At 40.5% G+C, this 18,999-nt stretch overlaps 1 protein-coding gene and 1 non-coding gene across 2 annotated transcripts in view; one reads left to right on the forward strand and one right to left on the reverse strand.

Moving 5' to 3' along the window:
• The window catches only part of Ift81 (intraflagellar transport 81), an 80,498-nt gene that overhangs the window by 45,008 nt on the left and 16,491 nt on the right, over nucleotides 1–18,999 (reverse strand). Inside the window, 2 exon segments of the mRNA XM_048342975.1 lie at nucleotides 15,941–16,087; nucleotides 17,734–17,829. Coding sequence (XP_048198932.1) covers nucleotides 15,941–16,087; nucleotides 17,734–17,829 — 243 coding nt within the window.
• Nucleotides 5,439–5,543, forward strand: LOC125349816. The gene has a single exon (XR_007210619.1). It is a non-coding gene; the product is annotated as a small nucleolar RNA U13 (small nucleolar RNA).

The raw sequence follows: 18,999 nt of genomic DNA on the forward strand, positions 1-18,999 counted from the left end.
TTATTTTTTAACCTTCACTGTTACTCTAAGCAGTCATATATGCCATAAAATTATTTTAAGGTATTTGTTCTCTGTAAGAATTGTTTTAAGGCTGGAGTCTAGTTCAGTGGTACAATGACTGACTGACTGGCATGTGCAAGGTTCTGGATTCTATTTCTAGCACTACAAAAAAAAGCAAAGAAAAGTAGGTGCAGTTTGAGGGCAGCCAACAAAAGTTCTTGAGACTAACTCAAGCAATTAAAAAACCTTGGTAGAGGGTTTAGAGTGTGGTTTAGTGTTAAGAGTGCTTGCCTACATTGCATGAAACCCTAGGTTCAACTCCTCAGTACCACATAAACAGAAAAAGCCAGAAGTGGTGCTGTGTCTCATGTGGAGGAGTGCTAGCCTTGAGCAAAAGAAGCTTAGGCACAGTACCCAAACCCTGAGTTCAAGCCCCAGGATTCCGCCCCCTCCAAAAAAAACCAACCTGGGTAGAGTAGTGTAAATGTGTCATCCCAGCTACAAACGAAGTATAAGAAAGAAGATTATGGCCCAAGATGACCAAGACAAAAAGCAAGGCCTTATCTGAAAAATAAAGCAAAAAGTGCTGTAGCTCAAGTGGCTTAGCAAGTATAAAACCCCTGAGTTCAATCCCTAGTGCCACCAACAAAACAAAACGCTACCCTGCATGGTGGTGTACTCTATAATCCCAGCACTTGGGAGGTGGAGGCAGAGGGGTCACGAGTAGACAACAACCATTGGGCTATGGCCAGTGACTGTAAAGACAGCATAGGCTACACAGAGACCTTGTCTCAAAAAAAACTTGTGAGGAAAGCCGGGTGCTGGTGGCTCACACCTGTAATCCCTAGCTAATCAGAAGGCTGAGATCTGAACATCAGGGTTTGAAGCAGCCCAGACTTCCTTGCCTGGTTCATGAGTCTGTGAGACTCTTATCTCCAAAAAAATACTCAGAAAAAGCCAGAAGTGCTGTGGCTCAAATGGTAGAGCACTAGCCTTGAGCAAGAGAAACTCAGGGACAGCACTCAGGCCCTGAGCTCAAGCCCACACACACATACACATACACATACACACACATACACACATACACACACACACACACACACACAACTTGAGGGAATGAATATGTTTGGGATAGATGAGAAGGGAGATAATGATGGAAGAGGTAATACTGTTCAAGATGTACTCATAACTGACATGTTGAATTTGTATAACTATGTATAACTACTGAAAGACAATTAAAAATAAAATGAATAAAAAAACAATTTAAAAGCAATTATTTAAAATTACTACTTAGGGCTGGGGATATGGCCTAGTGGCAAGAGAGCTTGCCTCATATACATGAGGCCCTGGGTTCAATTCCCCAGCACCACATATACAGAAAACGGCCAGAAGTGGCGCTGTGGCTCAAGTGGCAGAGTGCTAGCCTTGAGCAAAAGGAAGCCAGGGACAGTGCTCAGGCCCTGAGTTCAAGGCCCAGGACTAGCCAAAAATAAAAATAATAAAATAAATAAAATAAAATTACTACTTAAAATCATTAGTATTTAAAGTATTGTGGGACATCTGGGTTGTTTTGATATCTTGGCTATTGTGACTAGTGTAATAATGAACATGGATGTGCAGGTGTTCTTATCATATCCTGGTTTATGATATGATGCTCAGGGTAGACGCCTAGAGTGATAAGGCTGGGTCGCAAGGAAGGTCTTATCTTTCTTTTTTTTTGAGGAACCTCCAGACTGCTGTCCAGAGTAGTTGTACTAGTTTACACTTCCACCAGCAGTGTAGTAGGGCTCCTTTGTCCCCACATCCCTACCAGCATTTGCTGTTGCTCAAATTCAAAATGTTGGTCAATCTAACTGGGATAAGATGCAATCTCAGAGTTATTTTGACTTGAATTTCCTTTACAGCCAGGGATGAAGAGCATTTCCTCATGTGTTTCTTTGCCATTCTTTTTTTTTTTTTTTTTTTGCCAGTCCTGGGCCTTGGACTCAGGGTCTGAGCACTGTCCCTGGCTTCTTTTTGCTCAAGGCTAGCACTCTGCCACTTGAGCCACAACGCCACTTCTGGCCGTTTTCTGTATATGTGGTGCTGGGGAATCGAACCCAGGGCTTCATGTATATGAGGCAAGCACTCTTGCCACTAGGCCATATCCCCAGCCCTCTTTGCCATTCTTACCTCTGTTACAATAGCCAAAAATATGGAAACAACCTGGATGTTCCACAATGACTGGATCCCAAAAAATATGGTACCTATACACACTAGAATTTTACACAGCCATTAGAAAGTCTAATGTCATTTGTAGGGAAATGAATGGAACTAGAAGTCATGTAAAGTGAGATAAGCCAAGATCAGAGAGACAAACTGCACATGTTCTCTCTGATGTGCAGAAGTTAGATCTAACATGCACTGGGATATGCAAATTACACAGGATTCTAGATATACACATAGAGTGAGACCAAAAGAGGATAGTTTTAGAAAAGAATCACACAAAAGTTCAATGCCTAATTGCCTCTTAATACTTATATAAAATAATAGCATACTAAAATGAACTCCAAAGATATGGAAACAAAAGTCTTTTAATTTTTTTCTTTTCCGATGATTCTGTAGTCTTGACCTTATACACAGTGTATTCACAAGCACATGTATGGGAGGGTGTGAGGAGGGCACAGAATCCGAGGAAAAAGGGTGGAAAAGTGCAGCACTAGAGCACACTGGACATTGATAAAAGTGAACTATTCAACTCATGAGTGGATATGGTAGGGAGGAAATGGGATGGGAGAGAATGAGGCAATAAATGACACTATGCCAAAAAAAATGTACTCATTATCTGACACATATAATACCTCTATAACACCTCTATAGTAACAATAAAATAGACTCATGGTGTAGCAAAAAGAAATAAGTAGGGCTGGGAATATGGCCTAGTGGTAAAGTGCTTGCCTCGTATACATGAAACCCTGGGTTTGATTCCTCAGCATCACATATATAGAAAAAAGCCAGAAGTGGCGCTGTGGCTCAAGTGGCAGAGTGCTAGCCTTGAGCAAAAAGAAGCCAGGGACAGTGCTCAGGTCCTGATTCCATGCCCCAGAACCGGCAACAAAAACAAAACAAACATATAGAAGAAATGTACTCACTGCCTTACCTATGAAACTGTAACCCCTCTGTACATCACTTTGACAATAAATAATTCTTTTTTTAAAAAAAGAAATACTAAGTAAAGTTATTTATCAAAGTAACATGATCAGAAAAGGAAGAAGTAACTATCAATGACTAATATTCAGCATTAAGTCTTAAAAGTTTTTGATTTAAGAATTGAAATATTCTGAGTAAAAATACTATTTTAACTTTTAAACTATCTCTGATTTCTTAAAAACTGGATGTTTTTGAGGATAAATCCGAAACTGAGAAATTGGCTTATTTTTGGTTAAAGATAATAGGAATCCTACTTTGTATATTTTTATCATTAAATTCTCCCATTCTTAAAAAATATTTAAAATAATTAAGTGGGTTTTTTTTTTTGTTTTGTTTTTGTTGCCATTCCTGGGGCTTGAACTCAGGGCCAGAGCACTGTCCCTGGCTTCTTTTTGCTCAAGGCTAGCACTTGACGATTTGAGCCATAGCGCCACTTCTGGCTTTTTCTATATATGTGGTGCTAAGGAATCGAACCCAGGGCTTCATGTATACGAGACGAGCACTTTACCACTAGGCCATATTCCCAGCCCCCTAAGTGTTTATTTTTGTTGTTGTTGTTGTTGTTAGTTTGTTTTTCTGCAAGTCCCCGGGGCCTGGATGCTGTGTTTAAGCTTTTTTCCTTTTTCTTTTTTTTTGTGGGGGGGGGGCCAGTTATGGGACTTGAAATCAGGGCTTGGGTATTGTCCCTGAGCATTTATGTTTAAGACAGTGCTCTGCCACTTTGAGCCACAGATCCACTTAAGAGTTTTCTGGTGGTTAACTGGGGATAAGAGTCTCAGGGGCTTGGAATGTGGCTTAGTGGTAAAGTGCTTGCCTAGTATGCATGAGGCCATGGGTTTGATTACTCAGTATCACATAAACAGAAAAACAGAATAAAATAAAGTGATTTTAAAAAAAAGTCTCAGGGACTTTTGCCCTGGTTTTGAACTGTGATCCTCAACTCTCAGCCTCCTGAGTTGCTAGGATCATAGTTTTGTGGGGTTTTTTTTTGGCCAGTCCTGGGCCTTGAAGTCAGGGCCTGAGCACCATCCCTGGCTTCTTCCCGCTCAAGGCTAGCACTCTACCACTGGAGCTACAGCGCCACTTCTGGCCGTTTTCTGTATATGTGGTGCTGGGGAATTGAACCCAGAGTCTCATGTATACAAGGCAGGCACTCTTGCCACTAGGCAATATCCCCAGCCCATAGTTTTTAAAGTTAAAAAGAAATCAAAGGCAAGGGAGATAAGCAACAAATGCATGGATTATTAAGATAAAAACTTCCCACTATATACTGTAACCGATCAACCAAATAAATGTATCATGAAGTAAACTTGTAAGCTTGCCACCAGGCTGGATACCTATTAGGGCAGCTATTCCTGGTCATTTATACCCAATGCATATGCAATAGAAACTTGTCTTTTATGAGAGATCAGCCATCTTTCTAGATGCCTACATAAGACTAATGGTTCTGGGAGCGTGAGTACTCGGTGGTGTGAAGCCCTAATCTTTATCTCATGGGCGAGTGGTTTGGGTGATGGATTAATGCTTTGCAGTATTAGCTTCTGGCTCATGAATACTATGGATTCAACTCCTTTGTGATCAAAGTGGAATCTGACAAATGTTTCTCTTTATTTGCTTAATGTTTTTTTGAACCTTTAACAGCAATGATTAAAATCTCAGCAAGCTTTTAAATGGATGGGGCAGCTATTTCTCTAATGCTTTTCAAGCTCATGGAACTCAAAAGAACTAACTGAATTTCATACATCATTCTGGACATTTATGTGAAGGCAAGAATCAGTTCCTGTTGCAAATGTCATACTTCAATATCTAGCAAAAAAGTTATTTTCATAGTACCTTGGAAGACTTTACAAGAAATACATCCTTAGTACTAGTGTGTTTGATCAGGATATATTGTGTGCATGAATGGAAATGTACAACTAATGTAAGCTAATAAAAAATTGTAGACTAAGTAATCAAAAACTATACTTGTAAAAATAAAAAAGCTACGTGTAATCCATTAATCTTCAATGAAAACATTTTTAAAGTTAAAAAAAAAGCAGGGCTGGGAATATGGCTTAGCAGGATAGTGCTTACCTAGCATGCATGAAGCCCTGGGTTCGATTCCTCAGCACCACATATATAGAAAAAGCTGGAAGTGGCGCTGTGGCTCAAGTGGTAGAGTGCTAGCCTTGAGCAAAAAGAAGCCAGGGACAGTGCTCAGCCCCTGAGTCCAAACCCAAGGACTGGCAAAAGTAAAATAAATAAGTAAGATCCTTTTCTGGTTCATAAGCATGATGATTGGGTTCTCACATGCTTGTGCGGCATGTACCTCCCTCTAAACTTTGTTATGACATTAGCACATTACCCATCTGACATGAAAAAAAAATAAAAAAGCAGTAGGAAACCTATAGAAAAATGATTAATTTCATCAAAACATCCTAAATTTGGACCACAATAGGTATTTTTGTCTTCAAAACCTGTTAAATACAACAATCATGCTATTTTCCATCCTTAATTAAACCATGTTTTTTTCTCTTGTTTCCTTAAATGGTTTGCAAGTGTAGAAAACTACAGAAATAGGTGGCAGGCTTGTGGTACTCAGGAGAAAGGAGATAAACTACCACCAGCTGTTTAAGAGTAGCATGAATAAGCCCAAAGGTCATAGAAGTTTTGCCCAGTTGTCAGCATCTAGTATTCTCTCTGAATTCAGAGTTGCTGAAAACTTGAAAAGGCAATCTTTTCATGTCATGCCTCAATAAATAATTGACAGTTCCTAAAGTTTTGTCTCAGAGCTGCTAGCAAGAGAAAATGTTTCAAAGTAACTTTTGCTTTTTGCTAAAAGGAGTCTTTTAAAAGAACCCATCAGGGCTGGGGATATAGCCTAGTGGCAAGAGTGCCTGCCTCGGATACACGAGGCCCTAGGTTGGATTCCCCAGCACCACATATACAGAAAACGGCCAGAAGCGGCGCTGTGGCTCAAGTGGCAGAGTGCTAGCCTTGAGCGGGAAGAAGCCAGGGACAGTGCTCAGGCCCTGAGTCCAAGGCCCAGGACTGGCCAAAAAAAAAAAAAAAAAAAGTTAAAAAAATTAAAAGAACCCATCAGGGCTAGGAATATGGCCTAGTGGCAAGAGTGCTTGCCTTGTATACAGGAAGCCCTGGGTTCCATTCCTCAGCACCACATATATAGAAAAGTGCCAGAAGTGGCACTGTGGCTCAGGTGGCAGAGTGCTAGCCTTGAGCAAAAAGAAGCCAGGGACATGCTCAGAGCCTGAGTCCAAGCCCCAGGATTGGCAAAAAAAAAAAAAAAAGAGAGAGAGAGAGAGAACCCATCATAGCTAGGTGCTATATAAATACACATACTATTGCAACCTTCTGCAACCTGTTCCTATTACTTTTTTGTGTGTGCTGGGTCCTGAGGTTTGAACTGGGGGCCTGAATGCTATCTCTTACCTAGTGCTCCACATCTGGCTTTTTGGTGGTTAATTGGAGACTTTCCTGCCCAGGACTGGCTTTAAACCACAATCCTCAGTTCATAGCCTCCCAGTAGCTAGGGTTACAGGCGTGAGCCACCGATGCCCAGCAGTACTACATTTTTACCAATGAAATAATCTACATATGACAGTGGCTCATTAATTGCTTCTTCTTTTGATTTGGTTTTGTTTTTTGTTTTTTTTTTTTGGCCAGTCCTGGGTTTGGACTCAGGGCCTGAGCACTGTCCCTGGCTTGTTTTTGCTCAAGGCTAGCACTCTGCCACTTGAGCCACAGCGCCACTTCTGGTCATTTTCTGTATATGTGGTGCTGGAATTGAACCTAGGACCTCCTGTATACGAGGCGAGCACTCTTGCCACTATGCAATATCCCCAGCCCTGCTTCTTCTTTTGAGAGAAGCTATAGTAAGTAATATGATGTACACTAGTAGAAATCTGTCTTAAGTCAAATTGGTGGCCCATAATATCCATTTGTGAAACTGTTTTTGTTTGTTTGCCAGTCCTGAGCCTTGGATTTGGGGCCTGAGCACTGTCCTTGGCATCCTTATGCTCAAGCATAAGGACTCTGCCACCTGAGCCACAGCACCACTTCTGGCCAATTTCTTTTCTTTTCTTTTTTTTTTTTTGGCCAGTCCTGGGGCTTGGACTCAGGGCCTGAGCACTGTCCCTGGCTTCTTTTTGCTCAAGGCTAGCACTCTGCCACTTGAGCCACAGCACCACTTCTGGCCATTTTCTATATATGTGGTGCTGGGGAATTGAACCCAGGGCTTCATGTATGGGAGGCAAGCACTCTTGCCACTAGGCCATATTCCCAGCCACTCCATTTGTGAACTGTTAACCACAACTTCCAAGGTCTCTGTGCTTCTGTTATAAGTCAAATTACCATCACACAGCTGCTACTTTCATTACCAATGAATGAACAGTTCAACTGCTGTCCAGTTAGCTGTCTAGAAAAAATTATAGGAACAGCTTTAAATTTTTGGGTTCAAATTATGCCATAACCCAGACTGCATGCATTTTACATTTATGTACTACAGTGAGCTGAGCAAAATTCATTTGTCTTGCAACAACTCGGGAAATGTTAGGGTCCTCAGGCCCTGCTATGAACTCTAAAGAGTATAACATGATTTGAAAGGTTCTAAAAATACCACAGGTTCGCCTGGATTCACTTAGAAGGGTGGATGATTCAATTTCAAGTGTCAGAATTTGATTCCTAATTTTTCAGGACCTGACAGCTGCCACAAATCTTGCCAGGATTCCCTTATCTGCATTGTACTTCTCTTTGAAGTATTTAAAGAAGATTTCATAATCTTTCCAATTTAGCTCTAGGATTTCTGCCCATAGCTGTAGAATGGATTGGTTGGCCCTTTCTAAAGCTGCTTATAAATCTTATGTGACCAAGCACATTTTCCAAGTAGGTATAACTGCAAAGCAGCTGAGCTTCTTTCCATAGTTAGGGAAGAAAACAATACAACAGGCTATATAACCACACATAAATCAGCAGTGACCTCTCAATACATGAAGTGGCAGTCCAAGCCTAAACAGAGCTTTATTTGCTGCCATTAAAAAAAAAATTAAGCTGGACACCAGTGGCTCATGCCTGTAAATCTTAGTTACTCAGGAGGCTGAGATCTGAGGGTCATGGTTCAAAGCCAGCCCAGGCAGAAAAGTCAGTGAGACTCTTATCTCCAGTTAACCACCAGAAGGAAGTCCTGTGGGTTTGATTCCTCAGCACCACATAAACAGAAAAAGCTAGAAGTGGTGCACTGTGGCTCAAGTGGTAGAGTGGTAGCCTTGAGCAAAAAGGAAGTCAGAGACAGTGTCCAGGCCCAGAGTTCAAGCCCCAGGACTGACAAAAAAACCCACAAAACCAAAAACACTGTTGTGCTGGGAATGTAGCTTAGTGGTAGAATGCTTGCCTAGCATGCATAAAGCCCTGGGTTGTATTCCTTAGTACCACATACACAGAAAAAGCCAGAAGTGGTGCAGTGGCTTAAGTGGTAGGGTGCCAACCTTGAGCAAAAAGAAGCCAGGGACAGTGGCCAGGCCTTAAGTTCAAGCCCCAGGACTGGCAAACAAAAAAACAAAAAAACTGTCTATATGATGACAGGATAACTGTGGTTAGATGGAGACTTCATATAAATAATTGCTATAATCATACTAAATTCTACAAACAAGTGTTTTTAATATTATCACCTTTCTGATGAAAAACCTATCTAGATTAGTTGACAAAGCATTATGGAGAATTTCATCCAGATTTCCAAGGAAAGTCTAGTAGGCCAGGCAATGTATTACAGGGTGGGGTTTCCTATAAGGAGCCCATGAGGGAAAGGTATCAAACTGTGATGCTGCAGCCTGAGACCTGAGTGTTGAAAATCCCAAGAACATAGAACTCTGGTCAAGGAAAAGCTATAGGCAGTGAGTAGAGCCTGCCAAAGGAAGAGGCCACAAGAGGTGCAAACAGTAAGGCTATAGAGGATCAGCCCAAGCCTGTAGGAGCTCCTAGCATGACATTAGAGGCCTGGATGCTAAACAAGGAATTGCCGGTTTATTCTGCTGAGTTTCAGTCCAGTCCTTCCTTATTATTCTCCTGTTTCTACCTTTTGGAATATAACTTTATTCTGTGATATTTTATGTTCTGTTTTATTTTTTTGCCAGTCCTGGGGCTTGAACTCAGGGCCTGAGCACTGTCCCTGGCTTCCTTTTGCTCAAGGTTAGCACTCTACCACTTGAGCCACAGTGCCACTTCCGGCTTTTTCTATATATGTGATTCTAAGGAATCGAACCCAGGGCTTCATGTATATGAAACGAGCACCCTACCATTAGGCCATATTCTCAGCCCTCTATGATATTTTATGTAGAAAGCATGTAAAATGGTTTCTTTTTTATTTTACAGGGGCTCAGACTGAATATGGATTTGTGAACAATGCTGGAGCTCTTAAGACTTTGGGAATTTATAGAGCGGAACTAAATGCACTTGCATTATGAAATGATTCAGAGCATTTTGATGGCCAGAGGTGGAATGTTATGGTTTAAGGTGATCCATCAGGCAGGTTGACAAGAGGTAGACTTAAGGCTAGTCTTGATTGTCAACTTGGTTGGATTAAGATACACCTAAAAGATTGGTAAAGCACACATCTGGGCATATCCATCCTTGTGGATTCACAATATGATGGCATTAGTGGAGGTGGCAGGCAGTGGGCCTCTGGAAGGAGTGGGTCACTGGGCTGTGTCCTTGGGGCTCCTTTTTCTCTGCTTTCTAGCTGGCATGATAAGCTGAACCCTCTGAAACCATGAGCCAGAGAAGATCCTCCTCCCCTGCCCCCCACTTTTTTTGTCAGTCCTGGGGCTTAAACATGGGGCTTTAGCACTGTCCTTGGCTTCTTTTTGCTCAAGGCTAGCATTCTGCCAACTTGAGCCACAGAGCCACCTCTGGCCTTCTCTATGTATGTGGTGCTGAGGAATCGAACCTAGAGGCTTCAAGTATAGGAAGCAAGCACTCTTGCCACTAGGCCATATTCCCAGTCCCTCTCCTCCCTTTAAAAACAAAACAAAACAAAACAACAACAACAAAAAAAAGCTAAAACTAAGCATTAGTGGCTCACACCTATAATCTTAGTTACTCAGGAAACTGAGACTTGGAGGATCTTAGTTCAAAGCCAACCTAGACAGAAAAGTTCAGGAGACTCCATTTCCAATTAACCATTAAAATGCCAGACTAGAAGTAGAGCAAGATAGGGGCTGGGAATATGGCCTAGTGGCAAGAGTGCTTGCCTCATATACATGAAGCCCTGGGTTCGATTCCCCAGCACCACATATATAGAAAATGGCCAGAAGTGGTGCTGTGGCTCAAGTGGTAGAGTGCTAGCCTTGAGCAAAAAGAAGCCAGGGACAGTGCTCAGGCCCTGAGTCCAAGGCCCAGGACTGGCAAAAAAAAAAAAAAAAAAAAGAAGTAGAGCAAGATAGCAAGTGATAAAGCAAGATAGTCCAGTAAGAGCGTCAGGGCCTTGGGCTCAAGCCCTGGTACCCTCCCTGACAGTCTACAGTAGTGACGTGTTAAATAAGTAGGCTGATCAAACTTGAATTCTACCACATAATCCCATTAACAACATTTTGTTTGTCTAACTAAGCATAGTGCTCTGACCTATCAAGACAACTTTAAATTGTAACCGTATTACCTATCTCAGGTTGGCTATTCCTTCTAGCTTTGTCATGTATAAATTATTGAGGGTTCTGAAACTGAACTGTCTTGGTTCTAATTCTGGTACTACTAAATGCTAACACCAAGATCTTGGCCAAATTAGTTTCAACTCTGTGTGCTTCAGTTCTCTTACCTGTAAAAATAGGGAATCAAAATTATATCTATCTCAGAGTACAATGAGATAAACGCATACAAGAAGCTCAGTATGGTGTTTGACACATTGTGACTGCATAATAAACTTTTATTATTATTAATCTGATTTTTTTATACAAGTAACAAACAGGTCAGAATCTAGGGCAAAGATCATTTTGGTAATTTTTTTGACTCAAAGATAACATCAGTCAAAATGTTTACAAACTATCAATTCAATCATACTTTTACTTAATTAGTTTATATTTAAAGTCTAAGATGAAAACCTTTGAGATACAAAAGCTAATGTTTTTTTCCCCATCTTGAGGTTTGAACTCTGGGTCTAGGTGCTGTCCCTCAGCTCCTTTTGCTCAAGACTAGCACCTCTACCATCTGAGCCACAGTATCATTTCTGGCTTTTTCTGTGATTTAATTGAAGAGTCTCACATACTTTCCTGCCAGGCCAGGGCTGGCTTCAAACTGTGATTCTCAGATCTCAGCCTCCTGAGTCACTAGGATTGCAGACATGAGCTACCAACACCCAGCTTAAATATTCATAATGACCAATATTTAGTTATATCTAGAAAGTAAAATTACTAAACTTAACCTTTTATTACCTCTCAATGTGAACAAAAAGAAAAGCTAGACTGGCTATCAAATGTATCTTTTTTTGTTGTTGGTCTTGGGGCTTGAACTTGGAGCCTGGGTGCTATCCCTGAGCTCTTTTTGCTCAAGGCTAGTGTTCTATCACTTTGAGCCACAGCATCATTTCCAGTTTTCTGGTGGTTAATCAAAGATAATAGTCTTTCAGACATTCCTGCCTTTAGATCTCAGCCTCCTGAGTAGTTACGATTACAGGCACCCAGCTGAAAAATGTATCTCCTATCACTAAGAAGGTAATTTCAACTGCTCCAGAAATTCCTGTCAAAATGTTAGAAGAACAAGAAATAAACACACTCCTTTGCTCATTCTTGTGTATTACCTCAAGTATGACAATACAATAGAAATAAAATATTAAAATTATAACCAAAGAACAATGAGAAAAAAAGCATTTAGACACTTCTTCTTTTATTAATAAGGACAATAAGGAGATATTAATAAACAAGCCTAGTGAAGAAAAATGCCTACAGCACTTGTCATTCACAATCAGAAAAGTAATCAGAAATTGGATCCGTTTGGCCACTTTTCTTTTTTCTTTTTCTTTTTGCAGGGGGCGAGGTTTGAACTCAGGGCTTCCCAATTACTAATTACTAGACAGGTGCTCTAACACTGGAGCCATGCCTCTTTTTGCTTATTTGTTTTGAATTTTATTTTTAATTAATTAATTTATTGTACTTATTATTTTTAGTAGGGTCTCACATTTATGTGCGGATTAGCATGATCTTCCTATTTATGCTCCCTGTGTATAGCTAGCATGTGCTACCACATGCAGCTTTTATTGGCTGAGATGGGCTCTCATGAACTTTTTTTTTTTTTTTGGCCAGTCCTGGGGCTTGGACTCAGGGCCTGAGCACTGTCCCTGGCTTCTTTTTGCTCAAGGCTAGCACTCTGCCACTGGAGCCACAGCGCCGCTTCTGGCCGTTTTTTGTATATGTGGTGCTGGGGAATTGAACGCAGGGCCTCATGTATACAAGGCAAGCACTCTTGCCACTAGGCCATATCCCCAACCCCTCTCATGAACTTTTTTTGCCCAAGCAGACCTCCAATAGCAGTCCTTCTGATCTCTACCTCCCAAGTAGATCAGATTACAGCTATGAACCACTGCACCTAGCTTTGTCTCTTTCTTAGTACCTTCTCTTGAACTGTCTTATCAGACAAGTGGCAAAGGACATGATTATTTTGGTAATTATTATGTGATACCAAATCAGAAACCTAAGTGAAGTCCAGCTACCTTATATAAACTTAGCAAACTTCCTCCTTTTCATCCATATGGCCTGTCACCCTACAAAGTTGAAAATAAAATTGGTCTACTAAGATTTGTTCTTTATAAATTTATGCATAATGTTCCCCAATACCTTCTGTTCTTTTAGGTAACTGCCAAATAATTTACTTGACTTGTTCTGGTTTCTGATCAAATATTATTCAAAAGTTAAGTTGACCTTATCATTTCTAAAGTTAATCTTTTTCCCTTAAAAAGACTTTTTTCTACCACCGATACTTCTACTCACCATGACTTTTCAAAAATAAAGGCTACTAACTTGGCATTGGGTTCTCTTCCCTCACATTTGCATAGAGAACATCTAAATGAACTGGAAGCACTAATCACATGGCCACAGCGATTAGGATTTCCTGTCAACTGGGCAGCATTTTTTTTTAAAGAAAAGTGAAAATGTTAGGAAGTACCAAGGTTTCTTAACAGGAAAAACTGCTACATAATTAATCTTTTTTTCTTCTGTGGATAGCAAAGATGACACAGGGCCATGATTTTAGCTTCCAAGTTCATTTAAAAGATTCCCACGTCATAAAGCAAAATGAAATCAGACATTAAAATCCAAAGGAAGCTGGGTGCTGGCGGCTCACATCTGCAAATTTTAGCTACTAAGAAGGCTGAGATCTTTTTTTTTTGCCAGTCCTGGGCTTGGACTCAGGGCCTGAGCACTGTCCCTGGCTTCTTTTTGCTCAAGGCTAGCACTCTGCCACTTGAGCCACAGCACCAATTCTGGCAATTTTCTTTCTTTTTTTTTTTTTTTTTTTTTTTTTTGCCAGTCCTGGGGCTTGGACTCAGGGCCTGAGCACTGTCCCTGGCTTCTTTTTGCTCAAGGCTAGCACTCTGCCACTTGAGCCACAGTGCCCCCTCTGGCCATTTTCTATATATGTGGTGCTGGGGAATTGAACCCAGGGCCTCATGTATAGGAGGCAAGCACTCTTGCCACTAGGCCATATCCCCAGCCCTCTGGCAATTTTCTATATATATGGTGCTGCGGAATCAAACCCAGGGCTTCATGTATATGAGGCAAGCACTCTTGCCATTAGGCCATATTCCCAGCCCAGAGGCTGAGATCTTAAGCTTACAGTTCAAAGACATCCTTTGCAGGAAAGTCCATGAGACTTATCTCTAATTAGCCACCAGAAAACTGGAAGTGGAGCCCTGGTTCAAAGTGTCGTAGATCGTTAGATTTGAGGGACAGCACCCCAGCCCTGAGGTCCAAGCCCCAGGACTGACAAAAAAAAAGGGGGGGGGATTTTTCAATCAAACACTGACTTCTCCATCTAGCTCAAGGCATATTGGGAGGTTACAATTAGAAATACTATACTGAAAAATGGCACCCTAAGAACAATCCGTTTGTGTTTGGCTAAAGTGAAAATTCACTGCCAATTTTTTTTTGGGGGGGTCAGTCATAAGGGCTTGAACTCAGGGTCTGGGCACTGGCCCTGAGCTTTTTCACTCAAGGCTAGTGCTCTACCACTTTGAGCCACAACCCCACTTCTGGTTTTCTTGTGGTTAGAGATAAGAAGAATCTCATGAACTTTTCCACCTGGGCTGGCTTTGAACTGTGATCCTAGATTTTAGCCTCTTGAGTAGCTTGGATGACAGGTGTGAGCCACCACAGCCTGACCACTATATATATTTTTGTTTGTTTGTTTTTGTTTTCCCCCGTCTTGGACCTTGAGCTTAGGGCTTGGGCACTGTCTCTGAGCCTCTTTATACTAAAAACTAGCACTCTGTCACTTGGGCTACATAGCCACTTTCAGTTTTTTTTTTTTGTTAGTAGTTTATAAAGATAAGTCTCATGGACTTTTCCTTCCTGGGCTGGCTTCAAACTGTAATCCTCAGATTTCAGCCTCCTGAGTAGCTAGGATTACAGGCATGAGCCACTGGCACCCACCTTCCTTAGACTTTTATAGAAATATGTTCAACAACAAAGACAAATTTTTATGTTATTTGTTAGTTTTTACTACCTTTGTTTTCCACTTTTATAATTTAATACTTATAAACCAATGAGTTCACTTAAAAAGGGAAAGTACCTCATATTTTATTATTAATTTGTTTAATAGGGCTGGGAATGTGGCTTAGAGGTAGAGTGCTTGCCTAGCATGCAGGAAGCCCTGGGTCTGATTCCTCAGCACCACATATATAGAAAAAGCCAGAAGTGTGCTGTGGCTCAAGTGGTAGAGTGCTGGCCTTGAGCAAAAAGAAGCCAGGGACAGTGCTTAGGCCCTGAGTCTAAGCCCTAGGGCTGGCAAAAAGTAAAAATTAAAAAAAAATTTAATAGTAAATTTACTGTCTTTAGTGTCTTATTTTTAACTTATTATTTTAACTTTTTATTATTACCTTATTTTTATTATCTTACTGTTTTACTTTTTGGTGGTACTATGGTTTACATTTAGGACTTCACACTCACTAGGTTAAGCACTCTCGTCTCTTGACAAAGTTGACCAATAATAACTCCCAGTCCTTTTTCCTTATGTTTCAGACAAGGTCCCTAATTTTTTTCCACCAGAAGCTGAAGTAGAACTGTACTGTGATTCTCTATTCATACCTCTAACAAAGAATGACAGACAGCACCATGGCCATCTTTATTGGTTGAGATAGACTGGCCTCCTAATAGACTGGGGTAGCAGGTAAGAACCACCTTGAGTCAGATTGCTCCCATTTTATATCAAGAGTATCGTACCACTGTTACAAAAAGACTTAAGGTGTGTGTGTCTGTCTGTGTTTCTTTTTTGAGAGTCCTGGGGTTTGAACTCAGGGCCTGAGAACTGTCCCTGAGCTTCTTTTACTCAAGGCTAGCACTCTACAGAACACTTGAGCCACAGGGCCACTTACCAGCTTTTTCTGTTTATGTGGTATTGAACCCAGGGCTTCATGCATGCTAGGTAAGCATTATACTACTAAGCCACATTGCTACCCATTAGGTTTTTGGAAATAAGATTATCTTTTCATAAATATTCAAACTAAGAAAGTCCAAACCCAGTAGTTATACCCTTGGTTCCATGAGATATCTCAACTTACCTCATCTCCCTTCAAAACCTCGGTGCCATCAAATTCTCGGGTCTGATTTGTCTTTACTGACACTTCTCTTTCTAGGCTGCTTAACTTCTCCTTGGCATCCTGAAGTTCCTCAGCCTTGGCTTCTTTTTTACGAGAAATAATGGATGCCTGATTGAGCATTTAATATGGATATAAAATAGGACATACAGTCACATTTCTATTATCTTGTATAATTATGCATTAGGTTTTTACCAAGCTAATTTTCAGTATCAGCTTTGCCTCTCCTGACCAGAACTGGTTAACCTACTACTTATCTTTTCAATTATAAATCAATTATAAATGTAACTTGAGCATAGAATGTATAGTATCAACCAAAAGACAAAAGCCCTGAGGAATAAAATGCAAAAAAAAAAAAAAAGCCCTGAGGATACAGAACATATCAATAGGGAAACAAAGAACGTACCAATGAAAATCATCAAGTCTTCTCAAGTAACACTCAAATACTAATGAAAACATCTTTCAGGGAGATAAGCAGAAATTAACACTAGAGAAAAGAATGTTTTATTTTCAGAACCACAACACAGATAATCTTTTTTTTTTTTTTGCCAGTCCTGGGGCTTGGACTCAGGGCCTGAGCACTGTCCCTGGCTTCTTTTTGCTCAAGGCTAGCACTCTGCCACTTGAGCCACAGCGCCACTTCTGGCCATTTTCTGTATATGTGGTGCTGGGGAATCGAACCCAGGGCCTCATGTATATGAGGCAGGCACTCTTGCCACTAGGCCATATCCCCAGCCCCAGCACAGATAATCTTATAAAAGTCAATGCTCATATTTTATCATGAAAGCTTAAAATAGCCATTACATTTGGGGCATTCTAAAAAATAAAATGTAAGTTCAAAATCAAACACCTGGCTTACCAGAATTGCGCAAATATTTGCACAACCCAAATGGCTATTCTTAGCCATAAAGGCAGCATTGGCTATTAGCTACCAACTGTGCTATTGGCTATTAGCTACCCAAGTGCTCGCCTTGTAAAATAACAAACGAGGGGCTGGGAATATGGCCTAGTGGTAAAGTGCTCGCCTCGTATACATGAAGCCCTCGGTTCGATTTCTCAGCACCACATACATAGAAAAAAGCTGGAAGTGGCGCTGTGGCTCAAGTGGTAGAGTGCTAGCCTTGAGCAAAAAGCCAGGGACAGTGCTTAGGCCGAGTTCAAGCCCCAGGATTGAATAAATAAATAAAATAACAAAAAACAGGCTTGGAGACAGGGATTAAGGGACAGAATGCCAGCTGAGCACAAAGCCTTAACTTCAAACACTAGTACCACACAAAAAAATTTTTTTTCATTTAAACCATGAATTCCAACAGGGCAATGATGGCTCACACCTGTAATCCTAGTTACTCGAGGGGCTGAGATCTGAGGATTGCAGTTCAAAGCAATTGCAGGAAGAAAAGTCTGTGACTCTTATCTCCAATTAACCACCAGGAAACTGAAAATAGTGTTCAACCACTAGAGTGCTAGCCTTGAGCAAAAATGCTCAGGGACAGTACTCAGGCCCTGAGTTCAATCCCCATGAACACACTCTCTCTCTCTCTCTCTCTCTCTCTCTCTCTCTCTCTCTCTCTCTCTCTCTCTCTGTGTTTTGTGGTTTTCTTCGTTATGGTCTAAGATTAGTAATAACAGAAGGACATTTATTCTTTATTTATTTCCCACTTTAGGACTTATAGGTAGCACAGCCAGTAGTTTCAAGGAACACACTCACCCTTGAGATTATAGACTTAGCTGTACAGGATATAAAAAAGTGGTCTTACCTGTTGCCTGTATAATGAGAGATTGCCTTCAATTGGCTCATTTCTCATCATTTTCTTTTCAATCAGTTGATTGATCTCTGTGTTTATTTCATTGATCTAAAATTACATTAAAATAATTTTAAAACTTATGATTACAAATACTAAGTGATATCTAGCCATATCCACCTGTGAATTTACATTCTTACCATTAGCAATTCAATAAAAAGAATAGTTCCACTAATATTATAAGTGAATTGTTATGATTATTTCTAGAAACAAGCTACATTTCATGATATATTGGAACAATTTGATTATACACATGGGTTTAATCACCCATTTCTAAATTAACCTAAATTATTTGATATGAAATATTTGTACATTATTATTGAAAAGATGCTGTCTGAAAACCTGAAGTGAAGTCTGGCATGGTGGTGTATGTCTATAATTTCAGCTACTAAGGATACTCAGGATATGATCATGAGTACTCATGATCAAATCCTGAGTTCAAGGCCAGTCAGTTCGGTATAGTTAGTAAGACCCTATTTCAGAAATAATAATTCCAACAAATTTAGATGCTGGTGGCTCATGCTTAGATACTAGATACTAGAAATCTAGATACTCAGAAGGTTAACATCTGAGGATTGTTACTTGAAGCTAGCCCAGGCAAAAAAAGTATGAGACTCTTATCTCTAATCAACCACCAAAAAAGCTGGAAGTGAAGCTGCGGTTCAAGTGGTAGAGCACTAGCCTTGAGCAAATAGCTCACGGTACAGAGCCCAGGCTATGAGTTTAAGCCCCAAAACTCACACACACACACATCCCTATTTCTAGGGAACAAAAACATTACATGATACTATGTTTCAGTGAACATTACAATGAAGTTGAATAATTACAAAGGTGATATATTTAATTAAAATACTCATTTTACTATAGAATTGCTATATTATGCCTAGAAGTAAAAGTAATATTCAGAATATTTTAAAATTTTCTCTCTGAATGATTATATTTTGAAGACATGAATTTTTTTTCCTTTTTTTTTTTTGCCAGTCCTGGGGCTTAGACTCAGGGCCTGAGCACTGTCCCTGGCTTCTTTTTGCTCAAGGCTAGCACTCTGCCACTTGATCCACAGCGCCACTTCTGGCAATTTTCTATATATGTGGTGGCTGGGGAATCGAACCCAAGGCTTCATGTATACAAAGCAAGCACTCTTTCCACTAGGCCATGTTCCCAGCCCCATATTCAGCCCCATATATTCAAGTAACCTAGTTTCCTGAGTTAACTAGGCTT

The sequence above is a fragment of the Perognathus longimembris genome, chromosome 3 (assembly GCF_023159225.1).
Source record: "Perognathus longimembris pacificus isolate PPM17 chromosome 3, ASM2315922v1, whole genome shotgun sequence".
NCBI lineage: Eukaryota > Metazoa > Chordata > Mammalia > Rodentia > Heteromyidae > Perognathus > Perognathus longimembris.